The sequence below is a fragment of the Phragmites australis genome, chromosome 14, assembly GCF_958298935.1.
Source record: "Phragmites australis chromosome 14, lpPhrAust1.1, whole genome shotgun sequence".
Lineage (NCBI taxonomy): Eukaryota > Viridiplantae > Streptophyta > Magnoliopsida > Poales > Poaceae > Phragmites > Phragmites australis.
Window position 1 is genome coordinate 11,500,393 of NC_084934.1, and position 16,428 is coordinate 11,516,820.

The 16,428-nt window shown below is 40.6% G+C and overlaps 2 protein-coding genes and 1 pseudogene across 3 annotated transcripts; all 3 read left to right on the top strand.

The window, feature by feature from the left end:
• Positions 1–675: 675 nt before the first annotated feature.
• On the top strand, positions 676–5,679 carry LOC133890239 (uncharacterized; annotated as a pseudogene).
• A 3,980-nt stretch (positions 5,680–9,659) lies between these two features.
• Positions 9,660–12,199, top strand: LOC133891748 (uncharacterized). 2 transcript variants are annotated; one of them, XM_062332488.1, is made up of 5 exons: positions 9,660–9,731; positions 9,809–10,279; positions 10,372–10,776; positions 11,056–11,458; positions 11,543–12,199. In XM_062332488.1, the coding sequence occupies exons 2-5, from the start codon at positions 10,084–10,086 to the stop codon at positions 12,159–12,161; spliced, it is 1,623 nt and encodes a 540-aa protein (XP_062188472.1). In that variant the 5' UTR covers positions 9,660–9,731; positions 9,809–10,083; the 3' UTR covers positions 12,162–12,199. The 2 variants fall into 2 exon arrangements, with proteins under 2 accessions (XP_062188472.1, XP_062188471.1); XM_062332487.1 differs by having other exon boundaries at positions 10,372–11,458; positions 11,543–12,198.
• Positions 12,200–12,568: 369 nt separating this feature from the next.
• LOC133891426 (uncharacterized) lies at positions 12,569–13,610 on the top strand. The gene has a single exon (XM_062332141.1). It carries the CDS (start codon positions 12,582–12,584, stop codon positions 13,608–13,610), a length of 1,029 nt encoding a protein of 342 aa, XP_062188125.1. The 5' UTR covers positions 12,569–12,581.
• The last annotated feature ends 2,818 nt before the right edge of the window (positions 13,611–16,428 follow it).

Consider the following 16,428-nt stretch of genomic DNA (forward strand, 5'->3'; position numbering starts at 1 on the left):
CTTCAATAGAATTTGCATACTTATTCTACCTTCAAATTCTTATTATAGACTTAAGTTCATTCTGAAGTTCTTTCCCTTTCCAAAGGATTGTCTCATTACCTTAGTTTCCCATGTTAACCATGTACAACTTGATAAGAGTCTTTGGGACACTAGGAAAACTTATTCATAGATTTCTTTCTATAAATTTTGTTATTAGCTTTGTTTTCCCAGGTTGCATGGCTACTGGCATGACATTCGGCAATAGTCTATTGCTGTATAAAGGAAAGTTCTAGTTTGCACCGAGGCAAGGCAGATTTCTTTTATTTTCTTTTGTTCTGTACATCATACATCTTCTGCCAAGTTCGTGTTGCTAAGTAACGGCCTTATATCTTCTGAAACAAAGCTTTTAAGCAACAACCTACTGAAATCTGAATGGTAGGCTGAAAGTTTCAATGTCGCATTGCTCTTCAGAACAACGTGGTGATGTTCCTGTCAAGCAAACTCCTTGGTAACTGTACTATTAGAAATAGCATATATGATACTTTGGACCCCTCATGAGAACCTCTGTATAATATAAATATAGTTTTTAGATGCATCCGAAGAGATCCCATCTCCACATTACTTCCTCTTATATACAATTACTATTACAATTTATCGAGATGTTAATGATAGAAATTATAAAGATTCACAGGATAAATGGGTAGAAGAAACAGACTAAATGTGGTACGAAGCAACGCTCCATATGCCAATGGAGAGCACAACATCAGTGAGCCACATGTTGACCCACAGCTTAAATCACAATCATTGGAATATAGCAAGGTCCAAGTTGAGAAGCAGAATGACCGACCTCCCAAATATGTCAGGTATAGCTGTAATAAGAAACTTTAAACCAATTGGAAGAATTAAAAGGATATACGTGTATAAGTTTTTTTTTAATGTTGTAAACTAATTGTACAGGTGGCAAGGGGGAAGTCAAGAAGCGTGGTAGAACAACCTTATCATATATTTAGGACTTGCCAGAGGAAGCACGAATAGAAGTGAAATGCGATAAGCTTGGTCAGCCTATTGGTGAAGAAGGTGGAGTTCTAGGGAAGTTTCTTGGCACATTAGCAAGAAATGGAGGATATTGTCCCCTCAACATGAAGGACTGGCAAAAGTTCAAGCAGGATGGCGGCACTAAAACAATACTTCAGTGCGTACAGGTACATGTACAGTTGCCAATGCTTTAAATAGCATACATTGTGATGAGGACATCACTCTTTCGGATACACAGACACCGAGTATTCCTGCAACAATAGGTCCATTGACACGAGCTCGTGCACGTCAACTAAATCATGAGGTAAGCTCGTTCCTTAGTGTTCCTTTATATTTTGATAAGGATGGGATGCTACTGAATAATTGTGATATTTTGTTACTTAGGAATACGGGAGAAGACCAGCAAGGGCACCCAAGCCAAGGTGGAGGTCCAGTCGAGTTCGAGTCCGTTTCGGAGTCCAGGACCATGCTGCACTAAAATTGTCACCCAGGACGCATACGGACTCCGTTTTCGACATTCTACACATGGTTGGAAAGCTAAGGAGATAGGCTTTCCAACGGGACTAGTCCCATATCCAAATTCTTTCTGAGTCAACAGTAATCATCAAAACAAGTGGACATCCAAAATCTATCAGGGTGCTGCGCCACCATATTTTGGGCCGTTGGGCCGTGTAACGTGTTGGAGTCCATTAGGGATGCGTCCAGGGGTCCTTGGTTGACCCTAGTCTCTTATATACAGTAGCCGCTGCCCCAATTAGGGTTGAGTTTTGCTTAGATATTGATCTACACACAGATTATGAGATTTTCGCTCTTGTTCCGGACCGACTAGGCTGCCGCAAGTGTTTGTGGAACCCCAACTTCGAGTGCTTGAATTCTATTCGCAATATTTCAGATTGCATCTTCTACGTTCTTGCTTGTGTTCTCGGTACGCTTGCAGGGATTGAGCCTTCTTGGCAGGTCAACCGCGCGACACGGTTGATAACCAACGGAGCTGTGGTGTAGTGATTGCAAGGGAGATGATCTGTTCAGGTCGAAACCTTTGGATCATCAAAGTCGAGTTCTCCACCTACCGACTTATCGCTACCTATCGGAAGATCAGGCTAACAATACTCATCACATTGTCCCTTCTGTATATTTCAACTAGATGGACCTAGTTACATATATGCCTTGCCAAATTTTGATAAATCGGTACTATTCATGGTTTACTTCACATGTAGGTTGAAATTTACTATAAGCATTCCTTCATATTGTTATTTTATACTTATAAGCAATCTTCAAACTGCCAGTGACGGTTCGCGGTGAAATATCAAAACTATTCACACACTTTGCCTCATTGGAAAGTTAAAATGCTGCCCTCTTTTTTTAGTATAAATTGCATATTGCATAACTCTACTCCATGACAATCAATTGCTTTTATCTTAATCAAGCGTTCACTTTGGTGATTTCTATGAGAAATTGCCTGCTTTGCATGGAAAATTTAACGTTACGTCAAATTTCCATGTTTACTTATAGGATAAGTTGATTTATATATGCATTTATTCAGTGTAAACAGTTAATAGGTGCAGAAAAATCATTTAGATACTCAGGACAATATAAAGGACTGTAGCTTGTGGTTACCACAAGAGCTTTTATGAAATGAAATATCTTAAATTTATGTGATCATATTATTAGTCATGGGCATGTCCTGATCTTTTATGAAATGAAGTATCTTAAATGTGTTATAGTTAGTTTAAACCTTTACTTTAAGTTCAGCTATAATAGATTCTCTCCATAATTAGGAGGTTTGGAATATTACATTTGATTATCAAAAAATTATAAGCCTGTTGTTTGTGGTGTGCAGCTGAAGTAACAAGATGCAGGGAACACTGTGGTGAATTTCTTTTGTCTGTATTCATGTGAACTATTTATTCATTTTTCTTTTGGATAGCAGCAGCGATGAGCAGTAAAACATTGCTTAGTCTTAAGATATTTCATTATTTGCTGAAGATCGTGTCGCATAGTTAATACAACAGCTTGGGCTTAAGATTTTTCGTAGTTTGCTTATGATCATGATTGTGTGGAGACACATATGTTCATGTAATGTGTAACTAAAAAAATGCATTCGATAGCAGTTCCTTCTTACAATAATGTTTTTTTTCAAATGTGAACATGCTTATCACCTTTATCGTACTAACATTTAAAAAATACGGACTTGGTAAAAAAATTGTATGGTGCAAGAATATTTTGGTCTCTAGATATCACCCTACAACTTAATCATTTTGCAGATCTTTGCCATGTCAAGATGTCAAGAATTGCATCCATGGTGCAAAGCAATACTTACTCTATGTAGGATTTTGCCTATTGCTTACATAGTTGAATGATAAAATTGTATGACTCTTTTTTTCTTGATTGTTTCTTGCACATGAATTTGTCTACTTTACACACACCACTAGGATGAATTCATCTATTGATTGTTTCTTGCACATAAATTTGTCTACTTTAAATACAATTTTAACATAGTAGTTTAGCACTATTGATTGTTTCTTAATTTCAGACAAAGTTCTTATACCCTCCTTCATGTGACACGTGGATACTAAAAACAACTAGAAGACTGAAGGCGATATAAGGCAACCTTGAAAAAGGATATATTTAATGCTAAGAAAAAAAAAGAAAGCTTTGTATAAGCTTTGCCCAGATGATATGGACGAAGACCAATGGCGTGGACTAGTCAAAGTTTGGAAGTCGAAGGAAAGCAAGGTAATAAATTTGCAACTGAATTTACAATAGTCTATATTTAGATTTGTTCATGTTAAATAATACACGTGCCTAATGCTTTCATTATAATAGGCCTTTAGTGAGAAGAACAAAAGAAGTCGTGCAATGATGAAGACTACACATACAGCAGGGACAAAGATTTTTGCTCGGTGGGCTGATGACCTGGTGAGTAATTTTGTTTTGTTATATATTCTTCTCCATGTTTTTCTCCATTTCAGTGTATTTTTTCTAGAGACAACAAGATCCTAAAAAGAAGCAACCACATAGAGAAAAGTTTTACTTAGCAACTCACAAGACAAAGGCTAAATATAAAAATGAGCATCTGGTAAGCTATATACATTCAATGTTTTTACATATATTGAGTTGTTAAACAATCTAATGAGTAAAGTATGCATGTATTCTTCGCTTATAGATACAATTTGAACACATAATCGATCAACAGCCTGCGTTAGCAAAAAATAATCTAGGAAGAGTTGCATGGGAAGGTGATGTGTTGCATCAAGTTTTGGGGAAAGAAAAACATGGACAAGTGCATGGAATGGGTTTGCTTCCAATTCCTAAACAAGTTTATGGTCGGATACCACGTCAATTCAAGAACATTAGAATCACTACAATAGATGGATCAACATCTGAAGATGAGATGATAGAGGAATGGTAAAATTTTGGGGAACATTTGCGAAAGCAAGATGAAATTCTTCAAGATTTGGTAAAGAAGCAGCAAGAGCACTATGAGAACAATGAACTAGTAGAGGTAAATTACCGTTTTTTGACTTTCATATCAATGTTGTATTCAAACTTGCCTTTCTTTGTCGGAAAATGGTCAAACAACAATGTACAATAATTTCCAATCACAAGCAATACATTCTAAAATAAAGGTATTTGTCAATATTACCAACTAATGTTAGTAGATCTATTCAATTTTTTGATATATTTCAATTTGAAGAGAGTTAATTGCAATGCACCAGACCTAGTAGGCTCATTGATTGAACAAAGAGATGTAACTGCTGTAATTTTATACTATATTGGCTCCATTTCTATGGTATCTACCATATTATGTTTCATATTAGTGATTTCTAAACTCTGAACTACTATGATTTTACATCAACTGCAAAATATGAATTCAGTGGCCTTTGGTACGTGTAGCTAGACCTTTAGGGTTTCACCATATTTAGTTTATCTAGATCCATGAACACTCTCATTCCACAATATCATGAAAAGCATAATATCAAGGGGGGAGTTGTACCTAGGTGATAAGGTAGAGAATAGGATAAGCTCATCAAAAACCATATGTGCAACAAATTATGTCCGTACAAAGACATTAATTACTCATGTTTTAAGGATATATTGCAATTTATTTGTTTGTTTACACGGTTGTTTTATGGAACCAGCATAATGATGATGAGAATGACAATGATTTGCCTTATCAAAAAGGACCATCACCACCGCCATGCTCTGCTCATGATTTTAGACAAGTGGTAACTCTTATGTGTTTAGAGCTATCAGTGACATAAACTTTTTGGCTTGCTTAGAACTATAACAATTTTTTTTATGCTTGCACCATTCCTGTTTTGAGGGTATCTATTGGCTACTGCTTCAACGGTTTCCTCTTTGTTTCCCTTGTACTAGACTATGGCATGCACACAAAGGCAAGACACTCAAAAGAAGACTTTATGCCCCTCAAAGAAGATGCGTACTCTTTCAATGGAGATGGAGGTAACAAGAAATCATATAACAATGTTCCTAATGAGTTTTTGTTTGTATGACTCAGTCATATTTATCATTTATTGATTGTATTAATGTCAATTTTTTATGTCAATTTCCATCAATTTTGATGAAGCATACATCTTATATTTTGTTATTGCAATATTAATGGTTAATCTTTTTGTACAGGTTGGAAAGGAGAACGATTAAATCCATACATCTGGATCCTTGCCATGCAGTCAAATTAGAAATCAAATAATTCCATGAAGATTGGATAGCATTACATGTAGTTTAGACCATTGGACTAGAAAATTTATATTTTTCTATGTTTGTTTTCTATATAATCAAATTGTTATGGATGTTGTGGAATTATGCAAACAACACCCATATTTATTCTTTTGACGGTTGTTATGATCATAATCATGGTAATGCGTGTTATCATGTAACATGCTATTTTTATTATTTTCTATATGTTCATGGTTTGAATGTTATGATAATCATGGTGATTTGTGTTATCGTGCAATGTGTCATTCTTACATTTTATCTATCATTGATGAAACAATAGTGTAACCAATTATCACATTGTCGTGTTGCTATAATTATAAAAGGATGTTACTAATTGTGTTGCTATAGTTAGAGAAATGTGTTACTAGGTCATGTTGCCAATCATCAAGAACTGTGTTACAATATTTCAAAAAGGTGTTACAAGATGTGTGACTACAACTAATAAAAGATGTTACAAATGATGATATAGTTATGAAAAATGTGTTACTACTGCCTATAATAATACGTGTTACTGTAGCTTAGTTGTAACACATGTATTACATATAGGAATAACTATTATATGCGACAATAGATCTTACCATAGTAACATAGGAAACTAGGACACATATCAAATATGTTACTACAAACCTCAGTAACACATTTAATGATATATAGTAGTACATATGTGTGTTACTACATTCCTGTCCTGACGTAGTGAAGGTTGTAGATAAGAGAATAATTAGCCACGTGCTATGTTGGCTCCTCATGTTACTGAAAGGATTCACTCAATCTATGCTTAAAGTAAACCTGGTACTCAATTCTTAGCCAAAGAATCCAAATCTTGCATCAATATTCCACCACTGTATAGAATTTGTAGGGTTCCTTAGCATTCCATTTTTTTCGTTCCTCTGAGTGTTAGTATAGAAGTTTGGCCTAATTTCTGTTGGTGAATAGATGATTCAAATGGAGAATTATAGGCAAATACCACACAACCTTAGTAGGAGGCCTTTTCTTCCCCTCGTAATCTGATCCATTGTTCTTAAGCTTGTATCTAGATGATTTGCAAACTAGGCATTAATGCAAGCATACTAATTGCGATAGATGATACAATCCTTCGGACACAAATGTATCTTTTCTACTACCATTACTAGAGGAAAAATGATCTTCTTATGTGGTTGTGGCAACTTGTTTCTAGCCGGAAACATGTCCTCTAAGAGATTTAACAACATTGTAAAACCCTTGTCCACTAACCATTACTTGCCTTCAATTTTAGAAGCTCAAGCACAATAGACGACCTTATGTATTCAGTTTTACAGCCTGGGTACAAATGTGTCCTCGAGTCTTCCTACACGCTCATGAATTTAACCAATTCACGATCGCTATAATTCTCCTTAACATCCCATTAAAATGATCATCTGTGTGGTCATCAGAAAACACATCCTCATCGTCCGTGTGGTCATCGGGCAACAAATCATCAAGGATAGTCTTGTACAAGCTACTCTTCATTGTGCTCGGTCTAACATGTATACCTCTCATTAAACCCCTTAAATTCAAGTGTGAATGGTCATATGCAATGTTGTCAAAAAATTACACATTGTTTCAATCATACATGGAAGATGCATGAATGTTTCCCCTTTTATCCGTATATCCACCTTGGCAGCACTCATTAATGAAGCACTCCATTAATAAACTCATCTCTTGTATGGTTTTCTGCGTACTTCCAAGCATATAAAAAACATGAATAATTATTGTTATGTTAACTCGTAGCTACCTAACAAATTAATTCAAATAGCTTTAGAATTTGCTAGCTATTTAACTAACTAGGGAGTTACTTAACTACTCATGTCACCTAGCTAGAAAGCAAATCTAGTAAACAAGGAAGGAAGACGCAAATCTAGAAAACCCTATATCTAGTAAACTCTAGAAAATGTAGAAAGTTCCATGCTCAAATTAAGCTACACAAGGAGACAAGAAACAACACGAACCTTGGATCTTTGATATCTACTCCAAATTCACGGTCTTCCCAAAGGACCACAATGACCCTCAAAATCTCTCTTAGAGCCGGTCAGGGAGTGTTGTGTTTGAATGACCTGCTCTGTCTGAATTGTGGAGGCTAATAATGTGGAGGGAACCTAACACAGATGGTTTATTTTAAAAGTACCTAAAACATAAGCAATATACAGTCAGCTAGCTCATGCAACTATCTTTGATAGAAGCAAAATGCAGACGGTTTGTATCAAAGATGGGTTCAATAAAAAAACTATCTGCGCTATGGATGGCTCATACAGAGTTTCTTTTCATAGCCATCTAAGATATGAAACTAGACAATTTACTCTAACAGTCATCTGTGATGTGTCTTTATCCTAGACGGTTTTTGCTCCCCGATCTCCCCTGAGCTAACATCAAATGGCTCTATATGGGAATTGTCTAGCTTATCTTTATCAAAGTCGGGTTTTCTTAACCGTTTGTGATATGTTGTCAGATATGTAGCATTATGTAGTAGTGAGTATTTGGATATGTTGTTAGATATGTAGTGGTGAGTATTTGATCTACATACAAATGTAAAAGGAATTTGTTCCGTTTGGATGACAAGGTTTCCTCGGTTTATATAGAAAACCAAACTCAATGCAACGCTAGCAAGGTCTAAAAGGAACCACCTCTTGGTTAGGTGATGGAGTTGCGTGAGCATGGCTCCACCTAAGGGTGTATTAATGACTAGCTCAGCTAATTGTTAAGGCTTGGCTCGTTGAAGCTATCTTCATTGGTGTGTTGGCTCGCTCCGAATAATTAAGACTATTGAGCCAAAAAGTGCGCTTGGTTTGTTAAAAAGTCGAGCGAACTGTGCAGAGTTCAACTCAACGTCAATATCATCGGTGAACTGCCACACCACAGTTTAGTCGTACTATGATTTACTAGGTGGTTGTTTAGTTCACTGCCACAGTTATGGCTTGCCACAATTCATTGCGAGGGAAGCTCTATGTCACATTTCAGAACCTTCTCTCACAATGAAGTCCACCTTCAATCGCTACTCTGACTTGAGTATAAATTTTCCACCTCTACACTAGTGAAACAACAACGACGATCAACGTTAAGTATCCATGAGTCGCTCCTCTATCTTGAGAACCTTGTGCTCGATAACAATATCGTTTCACAGTGCCAAACAAATCGCTCCTTAACCCAAATTTCAGTATTTTAATCTACTACTGTATATTGGTTCAAATCTTGATGTCCGCATTTTAAATACACGTGGGTTCTTTCAACGGTGAAATTTAGTGTTTTGTATGCAGTAGCATGTGTGTACATGTAAGTCATCATTGTTATTATATAAAGAATATATTAGTCTATTAGTTTTCAGCACAAAATTGGCAATGCCAATGTATAACCCTCTCAGAAACACGGATACTTCAGTCCAGTGCCGTATCCGCACCGGATGCCGTATCGGATACGGATACGCGCCCGATACGTATCCGCGGAGTATCCGCGCGAAAATAATTAGAGGAAATTCCGATACGTGGGCCGATACGTATTTCTGCTTTTGCCGATACGGCCCAGCCCATTTGAAGCCTAACCTAACCTGTGCTGCGGGCGGAGGCACGCACGGTTTGCTTCTTCACGCACAGGCGGGCGGGCAGCGGGCAGGCAGGCGGCGGCTACGTCACGCGCAGGCAGCGGGCGGCCTTCCCCTCCGGGTGCACGGGCAGGCGGGCGTTGGGCGCCGGGCGGACTTCACGCTCAGGCGGGCGGGCGGGCAGGCAATCCCGTAGGCGGGCGGGCGCTGCAGTGACCGGCGCGCGGGAGAGCAGCGGCTAGCGCACGGGAGAGCAGGCGCACGGGCGCACGCGCAGGCGGGCGGGTGGGCAGGCACTGCAGCGGCCGGCGCGCGAGAGAGCAGCGGCCGGCGCACGGGCGGGCAGGCGCGCGGGAGAGCAGGCGCACGGGCGGGCAGGCGCGCGGGCGGGCAGGCGCACGGCGGGTAGGCGCACGGTTGAACTTCATTGGTGCGTTCTCCTCCTTCTTCCCCTCCCATTTTCCCCCTCCCGATTGCCTTAGGTGCTTAGCAGTTAGCATTTAGCAGAGTTATCACCGATTCATCGTGATGGCGACTGAAGGTTCAAGTAGTGATGCTACTGGTGGTGTTTCTGCAACATCGACAGATGTTAGAGCTCCATTGTGGATCATGTCCATATTTTAGAGAGACCTAGAGCAGGGGGGGGCAATACTAGATGGAAGTGCAAGTATTGTTCATATGAAGGATTCAGTAGCTACACTCGAGTTGAAGCTCATTTGCTGCAGAAGAAGGGAAAGGGAGTGGGTATATGTCCGAAGGTGTCTATTGATTTGCTTAGCCAAATGAGAAGAGATGTTCTAAGGTGCAAAGAATTAGTAGAAAGGTCAAGACAGAGAACTGTGTCGTTGCCTACTATGGATTCTTCATATGGTGGCAGCACGAACAAGAGAGGACCTGCAAGTGCATTGGAGAAATCTTGGGCAATGGAGGACCGTAAGCACTTGGATGCTCTAATTGCTAGATCATTCTATTCTGGAGGTATTCATTTTCATTGCAATACACTAATTTGTAATTTTAAGTTTTCTTTACTAGTGCAGTTGTGCTAATTCTGTTTTTTAATTGAATTACAGGGATATCTTTCAATTTTGCAAGAAATCCATATTTTCAACAAGCAATTTCCTTTGCTTATAACCGCAACTTGGCGGGTTATAAAATGCCTGGGTACAACAAGCTTAGAACTTCGCTTCTGAAGCAAGAAAGAGGTCACATTGAGATGCTATTGCAGAGTTCAAAGAGCACATGGCAGGAGAAGGGAGTGACAATTTGCGCTGATGGATGGTCAGATCCACAGAGGCGACCACTCATCAACTTTGTTGCTGTTTCTGAGAAGGCACCTATGTTCTTGAGGGCTGATAATTGTGAAGGGCAAGTGAAGACAAAAGAATACATTGCTGAGAAGCTGAAGTCTGTTATTGAAGAAGTGGGTCGTCAAAATGTGGTACAAATCATCACAGACAATGCTGCAAATTGCAAAGGTGCGGGTCTTCTTATTGAAGCTGAGTATGAGAATATATTCTGGACACCATGTGTTGTGCATACTCTCAATCTTGCTTTGAAAAGTATTTGTGAGCCAAAACTCCCAAAGAATGAAGAAGAGGAATTTGTTTGGAAACAACTTGAATTTATACATGTTATTAAAAGTGAAGCCCAAATCATCAAGAATTTTATAATGAACCATGGCATGCGGCTTTCTATGTTCAATGAGTTTAGCCATTTGAAGCTACTAGCTATTGCTGAAACACGATTTGCATCAGTTGTGTGTATGTTGAAACGGATGGTGGAGGTAAAAATGCCTCTTAAGCAAATGGTAATTAGTGAAGCATGGGACATTTACAAAGATGATGCTCAAACAGCAGCTCTAATCCATGACAAGGTATTGAGTGAGGTTTGGTGGAGGAATGTGGAGTATATACTTAAGATTACTACTCCTATCTATGAGATGATACGTGTGGCGGACACTAACACACCATGTCTTCACTTGATTTATGAGATGTGGGATTCTATGATTGAGAAAGTGAAGAAAGAGATATATCAATGGGAAGGAAAGCAACCAGATGAGGAGTCGAACTTGTACTTGGTTATTCATAAGATATTAGTTGATAGGTGGACAAAAGGCAATAATCCACTTCATTGTATAGCTCATTCACTCAACCCAAGGTAATAATCAATACTTGCTATCTTGCTTATGTAGTTATGTTTATAGCTCCATTGCTAATTCACTTGCTTATGTTTATATTATAGATATTATAGCCAAGAGTGGCTACATGGAGGTGTTGGTCGTGTACCTCCACACAAGAACAAAGAGGTATCGAAAATGAGGATGACATGCTTCAAGAAGTACTTCCGCATACCAACAGAATTGTCTCAAGTGAAAGAAGAATACGCAAGGTTCTCTAGTTGTTCCGAAGAATTCAATGATCCTGACTCCCTCCATGATAGATGGTTTGTTTCTCCCATGACTTGGTGGACAAATCATGGACAGTCTGTTCCTTTATTGATGAATTTGGCCATCAAATTGGTTAGCCAACCAGCCTCATCTTCCTGCTGTGAGAGAAATTGGAGTACATATAGCTTCATTCATAGTGTCAAAAGAAATGCCCTAACTCCAGAGCGTGCTGAAGATTTGGTCTATGTGCACTCAAATTTGAGACATCTCTCAAAAAGGACCGATGATTACAAGAAAGGGGAATCAAGGATGTGGGATGTGGGAGGAGATTCTTTTGAATCTCTAAGTGGTTTAGGAATTCTTGAAGTGGCTAACCTTTCTCTTGATGAGCCTGAATTGCAAGCCGTGTCTTTTGGAGATGTGGAGGCTGATATTTGGGAAAATGAAGATGAAGCAAATCCTGAACAAACCTAGTTGGATACTTGGATGAACTTGCAAGCTACTATCCTAGCTATTATGTTATGTAATAGAACTTAAGTAGAACTTGATATTTGCTATGTTGAACTTCTATATTTTATTGTGTGAGCTACTATCTACTAAACTTTTCAATTTGCTATTCGTGAGATTGTGTTTCTTATATGTTCTTATGTGTGATGACCCAAATGGCAGCTACTTATTTTTAATAAAATATTATTGAAACGTATCCGCGTATCGGGATTTCCAGAAAAAAGACGTATCCGCGTATCGGTATCGATTCGATACCGATACACGTATCCGTATCCGTGTAACTTAGATAACCCTGACCGATTAATTTTCAGCCAGAGATCTGTAACCAAACGAAATGAGGACACCTGTCGTAAAAGGCACGTCCGGGAGGCTGAACATGTGTCAAGGATGGCACATTCCGCTCTCCTGAAACGGCGGCAGGCCATGCACAAAGGAGAGAACAAGTCCTTGGCCAACTCGATCGCATTCAGAGAGCGCACGGTATATAAAGCCCATTCAATCACCACTCTTCCTCTCACCACCAAGAAAAGGAAAATACATCGTCTCACCGACGCGCCGATCGCCATGGCCTTGGCCCGCTCTCTCGCACCTCTCTTCCTCTTCTTCCTCCTTGTCTCCACCGCGCACGCCGCGCGGACCGTCGCCGACAACGTCCAGGACGCGTGCAGCAAGACGCAGTTCCCGAAGGCCTGCGCTGTCGGGCTGGCGACTAAGCCGGAGAGCCAGACAGCGAGCCCGCGCCGGCTGGCCGAGCTGTTCGTGAACATCGTGGCCGAGTCGGGCTCGGGGATGGCCGCGTTCGTGCACGGCAAGCTCAACAGCGCCAAGGACGACGCCTTGTTCAAGTGCTATGACAGCTGCTCGGACGACGTCGAGGAGGCAGTGTCGCACCTGAAGGGCCTCATCCAGGAGCCCACCGACGCCAAGTTCCTCGAGGTCAAGTCGTGGCTGTCGTCCACGCTCGGCGGCTCGTCCACCTGCGAGGACGCATGCAAGGACACGCCCAAGAGCACCGACAAGGACGACGTCGTCACCAGGAGCCTCGAGTTCGAGATGCTTCTGCGCATCACGCTGGACCTCATCACCGAGGCGTCAGGATCCATGTCCGCTGACATCGCACTGCCGCCGTCGGATGCCAGCGCGCCGTCGTACGGGGCGCCATACGGGGCGCCGTCGCCGTTCGGAGGTTATGGTTCGTCCGCAGACGCCCCCGCTTATGGCGTTGACGGGCCAGCGTATGGCGCCAGCGGGCCGTCCCCTGTCTCCATGCCGGTGTATGGTGCCAGCGGGCCTGGTGCCGATGTTCCGTCGCCATCATACGGGGCCTCTGGCGCGCCGGCGCCATCCGACGGGGCCTCTGACGCGCCGACGCCGTCGTCTGGCGACAGCGCTTCCGACGCCGACGCGACGGCATGAGCGACGACTCGGGCTCCGGTGCCTAGGCCAAAGAATTTGCTCTTGCTACCACAAATTTGCGGTTCCTTAACTATTTAATAATGGATAATACTAATAAAGGATATTATGGGCTGATTAAGCCCAACATGAAGACACATTTAGATAAGTGTGGCTGCTTAGAGTTGGGCCTATGTTAGGGATAAAATGGTAGCCCATATGAGAGGCCAGCAGATGGCATACAGCCCTTAGTTGGCTGATTTATTGTATCATTGATGTTAAATTGTTTCACGATTTTGGACATGTCACATCGCCATTTTTCAGTGAAACCAATACTTGTGTGTCATCATGGTGATATTTAAGAATTAATTTAATATTCTTAGATTCTTGCATATAAGACATTATAAAGACAAAACAGACTTTAAATTGCACAGCATAATAATTTAATACATTCATGTTTGTCCTGGGCTAGATGTTCATGATCCAAATGCTCAAGATATTTTATAATGCCCTAATTTTGATAATGCAAAGGCTAAAGATATTTCAATCTCCTAGAACACAAATTGTTGATGTTTGTTCATGAGATCCACGTAATAATCAGAAAACGCATGTCTATTTTGATGCTATAGAATTTATAACCCACGATATTTTAAAAACCAACGTTTAGAGCACAGTTTTAGATACACCATCCTTAAGATAGTAAAGTTATTAATACCATAGTTTTTTAACATATGAAAAAACAAGGTGTCTTTGGATATTTTAATATTTAGTGCTGTAATGTTGTGCGCAAATCAGCCTTTCAAATTTCAACAGGAATTTAACAAGCATATATCTTTTTGGAATTTCAACAACGTGATTAAAAAATGTACACATTCTAATCTAGAAAAAAATAATTTTGAGTTTAAAACTTGGAATTTGTAATCAAGTTTTCCATAATCAAACAACAAATATCCATCGTTGATGAGCTCTATGGTAGTGGCAGCACGTTCAAAACAAAGATGAAACAAAAAAGAAGTCAAAAGTATAGTTTTTTATGTCAAAAACCAACAATACTACAAAAGTGCTCGTACGAGACATCTTGTTTGTTGTGGCTTCTTTGTTGAGGCTCATCGGGTGGTGGCAGCTCCTTGAATCGAGGCAAGGAGTCAGGACAGAGGAGGCTGACGGGGTAGAGAGGGGTATGGATCCAGGCCCGGCCCGGGGGGGGGGGCGCGAGCGGGGCAGCCGTCCTTTGCCTCCAAATCCCAGGGGTCCATTACTGTATTAGGATTTTTTTAATCTGTATTTTTTATTTTTTTTCCCTTAGCCAATCGCCTTGCCCGGTTGCCCTTTGCCGCTGCGCCTGCGCGCCTGCCGCTGCCGCCTGCGGCCTGCGACGTGCCCGCGCTGATCCGCTCGCCCGCTCCGCTGACGTGCACGCGCCCACGCCTCGCCCGACAGCACCGGCTGCACCGCGTGACCGCGTGACCGCGACCGCGAGCGCGAGCGCGAGCGCCGAGCCGGCGAGCCGCCTGTATCTGCGAGACTGCGTCACTGCGAGCGACTCTGGCACTCTGCGACTGGCCGACTGCGACAGCCGATAGGCGACAGCGTCTCTGCGCCTGCGACAGACTGTCTGCAGTGCAGAGCATCGTGTCTGCGACTCTACGTGACTGCGTCTGCGTGTGCTCTCGTGATCTCCAAGTGTTTCAGACGCCAGACGCTGAGAGCCTGAGACGCGGACGCCCCCGAGAACGCCAGACGCCGTACGCCAATCGCCACTGTACAAATTACAAATTTACAATCACATATTTTTCTGTTTTGAGATGGATTTATTTTGGGTGTTTGCAAATTGTGAATCCGATAGTTCGTTTGTCCGTGATTAATTCTCAAAGTATGCATATCAATTGTTAATTTGTTTTAATTTTCAACGGGAAGACGCCGAGACGGTGGCTTGTCTAGTCGTCTTAGTCGACGAATTGGTGATTAGGGACAACGGTGAGACGGCAACTTGGCCTAATCATTGAGATAATAACTCGTCTTAATCGTCTAGTTGGTGATTCTTGTAGTATTTCAACCACTAATATATTTTCTTTTTAATTTTCAGCATGTTCTTGAATTATATCTTCTAGAAAGTATGCATCTGGCAGCGAAAAAAGGAAAAAAAAAAAGAAAACAAGTAAATGAGTTGGTGGAATCACAAAAAGGAGCCATTGACAAATTTTTTAAGAGTAATACGAGCAGTTCAAAGAATTTGGATGAGTTAGCGATAGCTGTTATGGAGGAACAACCTAACGAGAATTCAGAAGATCAATGCCCTACAGAAGAAAATATTGATACCAATAGGGATGATAACAATATGAGTGATCATGAGCATATATTTAATTCATCTGCTAGTGTTGATGAACAACCATTTTTTTTATGGATATCTATGATCCACGAAACTGGGGTACTCTTGATAATAAAGCTAGGGACATATTAGTTGAGAATGGACCTATAAGAGAAGAAAATCTTAAATTCCCTTTAGATGGTAACTCAAGGCATTTTTCGTATGCTCATTATTCTAGAATTAAGTACTAGATTGAGCAAAAATAAAACAATTGACAAAGATTTCCAACAGGAAATCACAAAGGAGAAAGAACGGTTGAAGCAAGTTTTGTTTCGAATAGTTGTCATTGTTAAATAGCTTGGTAAACGAAATTTGACTTTTAGAGGATCTAGTGAGCAGCTTTACAATGATAACAATGGTAATTTCTTAGCTTGTGTTGAGATAATTGCAGAATTTGATTTGGTAATGCAAGACCACCTTAGACGCATTCAAAACAATGAAATTCATTATCATTATCTCAGTCACAAAATTCAG

What these genes read in the sequence shown, in the direction of transcription:
- LOC133891748 (XM_062332487.1), top strand. Translation starts at nt 10,084, where the DNA reads ATGAGAAGAGATGTTCTAAGGTGCAAAGAATTAGTAGAAAGGTCAAGA. An exon ending in TAGATCATTCTATTCTGGAG is followed by an intron (nt 10,280 to 10,371) that starts GTATTCATTTTC and finishes ATTGAATTACAG; the next exon opens with GGATATCTTTCAATTTTGCA. An exon ending in GCTCATTCACTCAACCCAAG is followed by an intron (nt 11,459 to 11,542) that starts GTAATAATCAAT and finishes TTTATATTATAG; the next exon opens with ATATTATAGCCAAGAGTGGC.
- LOC133891426 (XM_062332141.1), top strand. Translation starts at nt 12,582, where the DNA reads ATGGCACATTCCGCTCTCCTGAAACGGCGGCAGGCCATGCACAAAGGA.